At 45.3% G+C, this 12,460-nt stretch overlaps 1 protein-coding gene across 2 annotated transcripts; it reads left to right on the top strand.

The window, feature by feature from the left end:
* The first annotated feature begins 1,057 nt into the window (after window positions 1-1,057).
* Window positions 1,058-12,380, top strand: LOC308129325 (ras association domain-containing protein 1-like). 2 transcript variants are annotated; one of them, XM_080495243.1, is made up of 7 exons: window positions 1,058-1,251; window positions 2,089-2,441; window positions 2,903-3,027; window positions 10,534-10,638; window positions 10,740-11,022; window positions 11,117-11,232; window positions 11,335-12,380. In XM_080495243.1, the coding sequence occupies exons 2-7, from the start codon at window positions 2,123-2,125 to the stop codon at window positions 11,479-11,481; spliced, it is 1,095 nt and encodes a 364-aa protein (XP_080351369.1). In that variant the 5' UTR covers window positions 1,058-1,251; window positions 2,089-2,122; the 3' UTR covers window positions 11,482-12,380. The 2 variants fall into 2 exon arrangements, with proteins under 2 accessions (XP_080351369.1, XP_080351370.1); XM_080495244.1 differs by lacking the exons at window positions 1,058-1,251; window positions 2,089-2,441; window positions 2,903-3,027 and adding an exon at window positions 7,410-7,789.
* The last annotated feature ends 80 nt before the right edge of the window (window positions 12,381-12,460 follow it).

Genomic DNA, 12,460 nt, shown 5'->3' with positions numbered 1-12,460 from the left:
TCCAAGTCAAATCTCTTTTTATAAAAGCTCCACCAATCGGAGGAATTGATTACCGCAGCGTCCATTAATATCAAATACATTAAGTGGTAAAAAAATAACCAACGTCGACCGAAAAGATAACAATAATCAACTCAATATAATAATCTGCACGTGAACGAGGTTAAGTTCAATCAGTTTTAAGCAATGTACAAATTAAATGCATTTTTTTCTGAGTTTCATCATCGTGTGGGGTTTGAGATGGGATTGCTTCAGGGGTTGTTGGGATTGCTGCTGGGTTTTTTGGTCGGGGCTGCAGGGTTTAGGGGTGAGATTGTAGGTTGCAGGGTTTAGGGGTGAGATTGTAGGTTGTAGGGTTTGGGGGTGAGATTGTAGGTTGTAGGGTTTAGGGGTGAGATTGGGGGCTAAAGGGTTTGGGGGCTACAGGGTTTAGGGGTGAGATTGTAGGTTGTAGGGTTTAGGGGTGAGATTGTAGGTTGTAGGGTTTGGGGGTGAGATTGGGGGCTAAAGGGTTTGGGGGCTACAGGGTTTAGGGGTGAGATTGGGGGCTGAGGGGTTTAGGGGTGAGATTGGGGGCTGAGGGGTTTGGGGGCTGCAGGGTTTGGGGGCTGCAGGCTTTGGGGGCTGCAGGGTTTAGGGGTGAGATTGGGGGCTGAGGGGTTTGGGGGCTGCAGGGTTTGGGGGCTGCAGGCTTTGGGGGCTGCAGGGTTTAGGGGTGAGATTGGGGGCTGCAGGGTTTAGGGGTGAGATTGGAGGCTGCAGGGTTTGGGGGTGAGATTGGGGGCTGCAGAGTTTAGGGGTGAGATTGGGGGTTGCAGAGTTTGGGGGCGCTGCACGCCCACTCTGCAGAGCTGCAGACTCAGAGGCTCCCCCTACGAGAGAACATTCCGGATGTGCAGCTCAGTCTCATCTACACTCTCTCTTTCAACTGCTCTCTCTTTCAACTGCTCGCTCTCTCTCTCTCTCTCTCTCTCTCTCTCTCTCTCTCTCTCTCTCTCTCTCTCTCTCCTGGCTGATCGTTGCCTGCCTGATGTGACCGTCAGCAGCTGGAGCCCGGCTCCCCCACTCGGCTCCCCCTCTCCCCGGCTCTCGGCTCTCCGTCCCGCCGCCGCTCGGCTCGGATCCTCCCAGAGATGAGGCGCTCTCCTCCGCTGTACTTGGGAAAAAGTCCTCAACACGTTTCAGCGGAAAGTTTTGCTCCTCGGATGGAAGAAGGTTTGAGACAAAGCGGCGGAGCTTCTTTCTCCTCGGCTGGTAAGTTAGACTTCAGACAATGAACTTTATTGTACTGATCGAACATTTTCTTCAATAATAGAAGAAAACGTTGCTTTGAACCAGAACTTTATGGACACGTCAGTTCTTACTGTACACGATTTAACGACTGGGTTTTACCGTACATGTATAATTTGAAGGATGTTAACCCCCCCCCACACACACACTACTTTTCATCGGTTTTACATTTACTAGAAATCAAGAGGCTATAGACAAAATAGAAACGTGTACATTCTCCAGGATTTGAAGCAAAACTGAGAAAAACACGATTCATGAGAATTACGTCAGTTGATATAATGAAAAGGACCAATTTCAGTCATTTGGCTCTATTTTATTTGTTACCTGGTTCAGATGTGATTGAAATGACCATCAGCCACTTAAACCAAGTTCCTTTCTGGGAAATAACAACATATCCTAAGTAGTCCAAAGAAAAAAAGTGCTGTGTTTACAAAATAGCACCAGTATTCTTGGAGTTTGTGATTCTTTTAACACGTGAAATTATCGTTTCTAAAGTTTCTGCTCTTAGTGCACCTCTGTTACATAGATTTATTTTGCCTGCACTGAAAGCTATGGATTCTACCCTTCAAAGGAACAGTTATCATTTCATTTACCTTTTCATGTTGAGGATTCTAAAAGTAAAGGATATTGGAAAGCACACCGTCTGTGTTCAAAAGCAACCATTTCTTTTTATTCTGTGATTTATTTGGAGTCGTGACCTTTATCAGTTGTTGCTTTAAGCTCCTTGATGTTTAAAGTGTGTGTAGAAGGTGGACAGATGTCGCGATGCTGATGCAGTAATCTGTTTTATCCGCCCGTCAGTGACGATGGAGGACGAGCAGCTCTGAGCCGCACCATGTCTTGGGGGGAGTTCATTGAGCTCCGCGACCTGAAGTCGAGCCGGGACCAGATAGAGCTGGCCGGCACGCATTCGCCATGCTCGCCTCCGCGCCTGGAGAGGACCAACGCCCTGAGGATCAGCCCGGGAAAGGTGCCCGACCTGCTGAGCAGGGCGGGCATCATCCGGGTGCTGAGCAGCACCCAGGACCCCCTGCTGAACGAGGAGCGAGGGGAGGGACACAACTTCCTGCCCTGCAGCCACGCTCAGCCCACGTGGTGCGACCTGTGTGGGGATTTCATCTGGGGCCTCTACAAGCAGAGCCTGCGGTGTGTCAGTGAGTCAGCTTACCTCGGTTGTTTCTGCATCAGTGTGTGTGTGTGTGTGTGTGTGTGTGTGTGTGTGTGTGTGTGGCTGCTGCTGTGCATATGCATGATCAGAAATGAGAGCAACCCTGAAACACAAAAAGGAAGTTGGCTTTATGCAGAGGAAGATGTAGCCAGTAGTGGAGCTGCAGGCCCACATAATCCTGAACTTCTTTATTTTTACTCAAACATTAACCTTTTTTTATGATCATGTTTCAAACAAAATTGCAAAAAAAAACAAAATAGTTGTTTGAAAACTACGGAGCATGCATGCATGATTCAGAGATTTATTTTTGGTTGGTGGTTTCTTGAGCTTCAGCTGCACAAACGACGCGCAGAGAATCGTTCTGACGTCGTAAAATCTCTCAAGTCACCCGGTGAAATGATGTTTGGCGGCGTCTGTCTGAACTCTCCCGACTCTCTGACTCCACAGACTGCAAGTTCACGTGCCACTACCGCTGCCGTGCCCTGATCCGGCTGGACTGCAGCTGGGAGCGCGGCCCTGCGGCCGACGGCGCTTGCGTCGTGGAGCACGTGATCGAAACAGACACGAATGTGGTAAAGACTCTTCATTTTTTTTTTTTTCCACCCTTCTTCTTCTATTTAGGCTGCTTTGACCAACATCACTGTGATGGAAACTGGTCCTATTTCTCAACATTTCCCCCGCCAACCATCGGGTTTGTGCAACGTGTTTCAAAGACGCGGCGGTTGTGTTTTGAGTAAGCGAGTATCGCCACCTGCGCCGGAGGTTGCACCGCGGCGAGGGACGACTCGCCTACTTGCTGGCAACGGTTCTGCCTCGCTGGTTCACATGAGGTGGCGGCGTCACGTTTGTTCGAGGGGAAGTGGATCGATTTGCAGGGGGAAGTTTGTGTTGTTGAGGCGTCACCACCTCCCCATCGAGATCCACTTCACCTTGACGAGTTACGGCGTATAAAAGCAGCTCGTGTGTCGTTTATATCAAAGAAAAATGGATTAAAATCTAATGTGACAAATCCTAAACATCAAGTGCAGAAAGCTAAATGGTAATGTTTCATTTTGTATTTGTCAAAGTATATTATGTTCTTTTTAAATCCTCATGTTTGCCCCTTGTTTTGACTCGTTTACAAATTCAGTTTTCGCGTTCAGACCACACGGTGCACTGTTGCATTCGGAATCATTTCCAAGGTAAGCGCGGACTGAAAAGTTGGAACTGCAGTCAGCGCAGCAGGGCTCGGCGCCTGACTGGTATTATTCAGCCGCTCAAGGATCCGTCGCTTATCAGGGAACGACAAGAATGTGAATATTGTACACTTATGGCAAGGTGGTCTGCAGGGCGGTTTACGCTTTGGCGCCTCCTACACAGAACACGACTGACTTTAACCTGCAGCCAAAGCTTGTCTCACTGGACTGCGATGCAGCTGTAAACCATGTTATCCATAACACCTGGATTCACTCTGCTTTGTGTTTGAATATCTCCATGCACGCAGCACCTCATTCCCGTGTTAAGAGGATTTCTGAACACTGAAATATCTTTACAGTACATATTTGCAGTCAAAGTGAATTATGGTTTATATATAAAGATGTTCGGCAGCCATTTTTTTCTCACTCATCGTTTTGCTACAAGACGTTGAAGTTCCACGTGTTCCACCATGTGTGACCTTGAGTTGGATAAACGTTAAAGAAGATGGATAGATGATGACAGAAGTTGTTCATCATTTTGATAAATAAGATCCCGTAGTCATTTTTTTTCTACTTGAAATCTATAGCAGTGTTTTTCAACCACTGGTGTTTCCGCGAGATATAGTCAGGTGTGCCGTGGGAAATTATCCAGTTTCACCTTTTCTTCTAAAAAAAACATTTGCTCTCACAGCCGCTGTCGGCTTTGAGACAAGACGTGAGGGTGTGCCGGTGAAAGCGAAACCGACAGACGTCAGACTTGTTAATCACCACCACCTGCGGCTGCTACCATCTTGTATCAAAGTGCTGTGTCAGTGACAGTGATGGAGAAGTTTTTGAAAAGGAAGAATGCTAACTCCGAACTGGAACCTGGACAAAATGAGCCCGTGGCCTTCAACTGAGCCAGATGAAGGCCCCAGTATGAGTGGAGTTTAAAAAAAAAAAGAAAAAGAAAAAGCAAAGTGAGTAAAAATGAAAAAAAGAAATTAGGAAATACTTTTTTTCTGTATTTATTTGATTCCTTTTGATAAAACGTTGATGAGAATAACTTTATATTGTTCATATAGGCTACAGAGTTTAACATTTTCAGGTGGTGGTGTGCCTCGAGATTTTTCCAGAGAAAAAAGTGTGCCTTGGCTCAAAAAAGGTTGAAAAATACTGCTCTATAGTACTCATTATGTACAACTGGCTGCTTTCTGTGACTTCAACAGGACAAAATGACCAGATTATCTCAGCTTCGGTTCACAAGGTGTTGAAGGAGGAGGACGTTCAGGATTGAGGGACTCACAGTGGACACATGCGGAGTGGATGTAGAATAAGAATACATACATCTTGTTGAAATTCAGACTCTGTACGTTACGTCATATGTCACAAATCAATCATTTCATTCATCTATCTTCTGTAATGCCTTAATAGGGAAACAGGGCTGAAGCCGATAAGAGTCAATTCAGTTAAAACATGTTGGATTAAATTCAATTCATTTCAATATTCAATTTCTTTACTCCAAGCAGGACAACGTGTAAATACAAGTACAACAGAATGAAACACATTTCAAATATAGAATATAGTGACTAGATATTGATAATAAAAAAGCATACATTTCATGTCATTTATTAAGTCATTATAATATGATGAGAGTTACACACCTAAATAAAAAACAACAACCCAGGACAAGTGTTCAATCTGTTATTGGGCAAATGTATTTGGTAACTTAATTGTTTCTTCTGAATCTCACAATGAAATGTTAATGACACACCAGGAGGCAGGATTGTTGTGTGACACTTTAGAAATAGTAGATTGTCTTAATACACAAGTTGACCTCATTTATATTAGAATATTCACATTTTTAAGGTATTACTTATGAAATATGTGCAATTTTGAGCGATTTTATGGTTTTACTACAGGTTTTCCGGTAGTTAAATGGTCTCTGTTGAGGTTAATGTGCTTACTCTTATGTCTTTAGAAAATCTTTTAAAAAAAAAGATAAAAATTGACCCTGGAAACTCCCTTGAATGAATTCCAGGGATTTGACTTTTACACTATCAAGTGTTTTCGTCGGCGCCACGTTATGAAAACAGTCTGTAAACATCTCCTTTATTGAGTTTTTGAGGCTCAACCTCACTAGAAAATTATTTTTTTATATATGGAGTCATATTTATGATAATTGAATTCACTTTCAGCTTCTGATATACAGTATGTTTGTTTATGTTATCTTTTTGAATACAACGTGGCTTTTATAGAATGTGAAGGCATCCTATCCTGTTTTACTCCCAGATTCTAACAGGAATATATCTCCTTATCAAAATGCAGCACACATTTCTAAATAATAAGAATACATAATGTTTGCTAATTGCGTCGACAAAGCAATACAAAAACGTGAAGCTGCAATCTTAAGCAGTATTTAATTAAATAACAAATAGAAAATGGTGTTTGTTTACAACATGAATACAAGACATAATTCAAAAGTACAATGGGAAAATCTAAATTAATGACAGAAATAGTGATGAAAGCATAAAGACAGGAGCCAAAATAATAATTGATTAAATGCAGTGAGTGGAGATGGTCCACAAGGTGGTGTAACATTCACTTTGGTAAAGAAAAAGTGGGACTTTGTGTGGAGTTTGAATAGGCGTCTTCAATGAGATAATACTGTTTAAAGACTCTAAATGAGTCTGAGTATATTTGTTGTGTTTATCTGCCCTGTGAGGGACTGACAATCGGCCACTTTTCTATTCCCCCATAGTCTCTTGGGATTATTAGTTCCTCCATCTCTGAATCCTTAAATCGAATGAAGTTTTAAATTCAATAACATGAATCAAAACTATAACCACTGGGCGAGTCTATAAAAAAATTGTGTTTGAGTTAGTTATTTATGCTCAATAAGGAAGTATTTAGTTCCTTCCCTTGACTAACTTCCCTCTTTCATGTGAAAACGGAAAGAAAGAATCCGGCAGAGTTGGAAACAGCATCGGAAATGTATACTCAAGTCAAAGTAGCGTGTGCGTGTGTGTGTGTGTGTAGTTGTTGTTCTTTTTTCATAGTTTTGTGCGGTGGACATGGGGTCTGAGTGTCACTGGTTTGATTCCCACGGCTGACAGGTTGCAGCAATAGGCCCTTGAGCAACACCGCCCCTCCACTCACCCTCTCCCCGACTGCCGCTACGGTGTCTAAGGATGGGTTAAATGCTGAGAACTTATTTACAAGTTGTTGTTGTTGTTTTTTTCCCCAAGAATTTCTCTCAGGGATTAATAAAGTGTTTCTATTCTGTTCTGTGTTTTCCTGCTGGGGCCCACGGTTCGTCAAACCTCGATGGACGTGGCCCTCCAAGAAAGAAATCCCCCCCCCCTACGATAATCTAGAGACAAGATTATCGCAGGGGGATTTCTAGAAACGTGTACACAACACGCTGAACACGCTGTGAAAATAATTAATTTCACATGCTGAGTGTGGCGTGACCTGGAGGCCGCCATCATGTGACTCTGCCCATGTTCTGAGGAAGAGGAGGAGGAGGAGGAGGAGGAGAAGGAGGAGGAGGAGGAGGAGGAGGAGGAGAGGGGCTGCAGGCTGTGGTATTTGTGTCCAATCACAGGCTGTACTCGAGTTTTTTGTGTATTTTCCAAACCCAACGGTCCTGGGTGTCTGTGGGCGGGGCCTCTGCCGGGAGGGGGAAGGAAGCGCCTCGCCGGGGGAGGAAGGGAGGGAGGAGGGGAGGGGAGGGGAGGACCGGGGCACCGGGGCGGGGACCGGCTCACATCCTGTTTCACACACTCTGCTCAGTGGAAACGTGGCCGGCAGACTCTTAAACCTGAGAAGGAGAAACTTTCAGCGACATTCTTTTCCGTTCCAGAAGCTCTTACGGAGCCGTTAGTTGACCAATTCCCTGCCTCGTGTCGGTGAACCTCTACCCGGTCAGGCTTTTTTTTTAATTATCAAGCGTTTTATTAGATTCGTTTTTGGGTTTTTTTGACATTTTTTTTTGTCGGCGTTGAGAACCATGACGGAAGATAAGACCCCCTCCTTCGAGATGACCTGGGGAAGCTCCACCAGCAGCGGCTACTGCACCGACGAGGAGTCCGACTCCGAGTTCGAGCAGTTCTTCACGGCCCGGACCTCCTTCTTCCCCAAAAGCCGCAAACCCGCCGCCGCTCCGACCGTGAAGCAGGTGAGGGTGACGAAATAAAGAATAAGGAGTTAGAACGTGAATTTCCGGAAGCATTTTAGTGTCAGACTGAGGTAGGAAAAAGGGGGAAGTGAGAGGAGACGGAATGGGGAACCGGAGAGGAGCTCTTCTGCTTCACTTACTGTCAGTTATTTATTTATTTATTTTTAAACTTTATTAGACGACTTTGCGCACAGTTGCTTGTCTTTGCTGAACAGCCAGATCTGTATCTCCTGCAGGGGTCTGTTGTTCCCCCCCCCCCCATTCAATGCTTCCCAGTGTTGCGTTCAGGCTCCAAGCTCGTTTCCCACCGAACACGCTTTACAGACCTGAACTGTGGAAACTCTATATAAAAGTCGAGTACAGACCGTGGAAAGAAAGTTGGCTCTGTAAACACTCAGATCTGGAGACATGGGCGGACTTGAGACCAGAGGTTTGTGAGCACTGACAGATAATGGCCCCCCCCACCCACCACCACCACCACCACCTACCCACAACCAGCAGACAGACAATGTTTCTGTTATCTGTTGACATTTAGGAGCAGTTTTCCTCACTCTGTTCGTTTGTTTGTCTTCGTTGTGCAAGTCTCTGCATGTGTCTTCATCCCTATTTCTTCACGCTTTTGAGGTTGTTGTTTTTTTTTAGCTGCTTCCTCTTCTCTTTCCATGTCGTTTTGTGTTTACGTGTCGTTCTCAAAAGCATCAGCACAAAACAGAATAAAGAATAATTCTGCCTCTTTCCCATAATCTCTTTGTCTCAAATCATGTTTTCTACTCGTTTTGCGTCGTACTAATCTCGCTGTGTCTTATTGTGGCATCTCTTCTTAAACGTTTTCTCTCTTTTCAGTGTCTCTTTCTGGTTGTCTTGTTGTCACTATTGCGACCTCTGACCTCCCAGGCCTTGTTGCTCATGCCTGCTTGGCATTCTCTGTGATCCGGCTTGTTGCCAAAGGGCACAGACCCACGTCTGACTCTGAACTCCCGCAGAGATTAAACCCAAAAGTCTTGTTCATGACGCACGCCAGCCTATCGGGTTTCCACGCCGGCGCCCACGACCCGGTTCACTTGTCTCTCGGGTTCTTCGCACTGTTTTCTCTGTCACACATGAGTCATGCGATGGGTTTTTGGACTTCTTCTTTTCTCTTTGTTTTTGTCACACACGCCCACGGAGGTATCGTCTTTCCTAACCCTGAAACAGAAGCGGTTTGCTGTTGAAATACTTGTCCCGCACCTTCCTCCGCTCCTCTCCGGCGGCCGCTTTAGTTTAATGCCATTGGCACATCCCACACTGTGTTTACATGGCACTCCTTTTGTGGGAATGCAGAGGCACAGTTAATGTGGCTTTTTTTTTTTTTCTTCCTCCCTTCATACCACATTCGAAAGCTCAACTTGGCCATTGTAATGATTTATTGAGTTAACAGCAGCTTGTTAACGTTTCTGCCCTTCACTGAGCCTGCAGATCCCAACTATTGATTCTCAGCTTGACATCGATTTATTTGCGGCCGACTGTGTTAATACTTGAAGGGGTATTTATTAGCTACCCTGCGGTCCAACAGTTAATTGGATTTTCAACCACAGAAAGACAAAAAGAATAAATATCAAGGCTCATGCGTGTGTCTTGTTGGCAATAGTGTTTTGGGTATACTCTTCAGGAAGTCTCTTCCCTCGACTATGAACTGGCTCTTGTGTTGACAGAGAATCAAAATGTGTTGCCTCGAAGCTGAATCCACAGAGACAGAGAAGAAGTTACCGGCCGTGACTGAAACATGACTGGCGTTGTGCGGTTGATGAGGCAGCTGACTTCACAGGATGTGCCTCAGCGACAAGGGAGGGCATTGTCTCTCCCACTTGTGAGGGGAGGCTGTGAGGGCCGGCTATTTTTACATGAATACCAGGCTGTGGAATGCAGCGCCGGGCCGTTTGGAAGAGCTCATTGCAAACAGCTGCAAGTTGCACAAACCTCTCCCTCAACCCCCTCCCTCCTCCTCCTCCTCCTCCTCCCCCCTTCGGCCCTCCTACACCCAGGGATCAGTTACAGTAGAGGATTGGACAGAGCTGACATCATCGACTCTGCTGCGTTGTCAGGAAGTTGAGTCTGATGCAACCGGAAGACGCTGAACCAATCACAGAGTCCCTTAAGGGTTGAGGAGGAACTTGTGCACATCCACTTTAATTACTGTTGTTTGATGCAGGAAATGGGAGTGGCGCGTACAGGTCTTGAGTTCTAAGATGATAAGACTTGGTCAAAGCTTGGCGGTTGTGAAAATGATTAAATACACAGCCAACAAAATCAACATTTCAAGATCAAAATCCTTTTTATTTATTTTTTTAATGTGGCCTCGTAAAGTAAACTTAAGTCCAACTTTTTTTTAACAAACAGTGGAAAAACCATTTAGAAAACACATTCAAATTCGGAGAACAAAGTAATATAATAGGATTTCAGATTGTAATGTACAGTTGTGATTTTTGGAGCGTGTCATAAACTTCTGTACTGAAAAACATTGTTTGAAGAAAGATGCGTCTTCTCACACCAGTAAAATATGAAGAAGAAGAAATTGAAAAGCTACTTTGACATAAGATGTCCAAAAAATCTTGTCTTGTGTTCAATGGCCAAAGTTTATGTTCCAACCTCCCACCAATACTGAGGTTGGAGGTTGGAGCCTGTTGAGCTGAGGTTTCCGCTCCGTCCCGCTGTGGTTTGCTGACACCTGCTGGTTTAACACCGCAACTCTTCGCTCTCCCCTCCAGGATGAACAAGTGGAGTCCGGCAAGCAGGAGTGGACGCCCGCAGACATTCAGCAGAAGGTGAAGGAATACAACGCTCAGATCAACAGCAACCTGTTCATGAACGTGGTGAGTCTCTTTCCGGGAACTCGAAGCGAATTATCGCGAAGAGACGTGGGGATGGAAATCACACTGACGTTGCCGTGTCCCATGGTGTTTGGCACCCACAGAACAAGGACGCGTCCTACACCGGCTTCATAAAAGTGCAGTTCAAGTTGGCGCGGCCCGTGTCCGTTCCCACGCCAAAGAAGGGCTCCGACGCGGGAGCCAGGAGAGCCAGCGGAGTCAAGCGTCGCACCTCCTTCTACCTGCCAAAGGACGCGTCCAAGCATTTGCACATCAGCTCCCGCACCTCCTCCCGGGAGGTCATCGAGGCTTTATTGAAGAAGTTCACTGTTGTGGACAATCCCGGAAAGTTTGCACTGTTTGAGCGCAGCGAGCGTCATGACCAAGGTATTACTTCTGTTTTATAAGCCTCAACTATATTTATATTCTTACTGTATACTATTTTTAAATTTTATTTGTTTTCCCTTGCTGCTTCTTTTAGTCTACATTCGCAAGCTATCTGACGACGAGCGTCCCCTCCGCCTGCGCCTCAACGCTGGGCCCAACGAGAAGGTCCTCAGTTTCGTGCTGAAGGAGAACGAAACTGGTGAAGTCAATGTGAGTGCATGAGATCCGAGGCTCGTCTCACCAACGGGCTCATTTCCATACCTCGCATGCGTCGGTGATCGTTTTTTTTCCCCTTTCTTCCTTCCCCTGCAGTGGCACGCCTTCTCCATGCCCGAGCTGAAGAACTTCCTGCGCATTCTGCAGCGCGAGGAGGAGGAGCACGTCAAGCAGATAGTGCAGCGCTACGCCTTGGCCCGCACTAAGATGCAGGAGGCGCTGGCCGGCTCCACCCCCGGCTGATTAGGACGCCGCGCTCGGGGGTTTCCAACGTGCGCCTACTTGGCTGGACGGTCGCGAACGGAGACGACCAGCCATCGCTGCATCTAAAGATCCCAGAGATTAAAACTCCCAAGACGTCTCTTCGATGAACGAGAGAGTGAGACTGGGCGCAAGACAATGAGAGCGAGAGAGAACCAGCGCGAATGTGCGTGTGAGATGATGTGAGAGATGAGAAGTGCCTTACACCTGGAGAGTCTGATGTGCCTGCGAGAATGAGTTGAGAGAATCAGAGGCTGGCGGATGAGACGGTGGTTGTGACCTGCGATATCCTGTACCTTAGCTATGGAACTTTGACTAAACAGATGTAGGTTGGAGAGCTTTTCCCCACATGGCAAAATTTACAAGCAAGATAATCGAGCAGACGAATCATATTAAAGTTAGACTTCCAGGAACAAAATTGAGAACACATGAAACCGTTAACGTTCAGTTTTAAACTCTTGACACCCTGTTTAGAATCACATTTGTTTCTCCAGCTGAAAGGTATTTGGATCACAGTTTAACCCGAGCTCAGGAATCTGCCATGTCCTCTCTTCTCTGCACACCCCTGACGGGTGCAACTCTTTTATTTCACTGTCAATTTGTGAGTATGACTGATGTATGGACATTTGGGGTAATGAATGTCAAAGTCACTCTGTTTGACTGAAATTGTGAATGAATTTTTTTATATACATGCGTTTCAATGGAAGCTACATGTCATTCCTTTTATATGTGTGCTCTTTTGTCCTTGAACAACACGTCTTCTGTTTTTGTCTTTTTTTTTTTTTACTTTTCACTTTTATCTTGTCTGTCTATGCACAAATTTACATGTAACAATCCAAGTGGCAATTGTGCACTGTTCAGTAAATGGTTTTTCAAGCCTATCAAGTGTTGTTTTTAAATATATATATTCCCTATAGATCAGACATTCTCTACATATACTTTAAAACTATAACAAAATATA

Source organism: Blennius ocellaris, assembly GCF_963422515.1.
Source record: "Blennius ocellaris genome assembly, chromosome: 4".
NCBI lineage: Eukaryota > Metazoa > Chordata > Actinopteri > Blenniiformes > Blenniidae > Blennius > Blennius ocellaris.
This window is presented reverse-complemented; position numbering and strand designations above follow the sequence as displayed.

Excerpts from the sequence above, each read along its gene's own strand:
- LOC308129325 (XM_080495243.1), top strand. The coding sequence starts at position 2,123 with ATGTCTTGGGGGGAGTTCATTGAGCTCCGCGACCTGAAGTCGAGCCGG. Across the intron at positions 10,639-10,739 it reads GCAACCTGTTCATGAACGTG|AACAAGGACGCGTCCTACAC; the intron begins GTGAGTCTCTTT and ends TGGCACCCACAG. Across the intron at positions 11,233-11,334 it reads ACGAAACTGGTGAAGTCAAT|TGGCACGCCTTCTCCATGCC; the intron begins GTGAGTGCATGA and ends CTTCCCCTGCAG.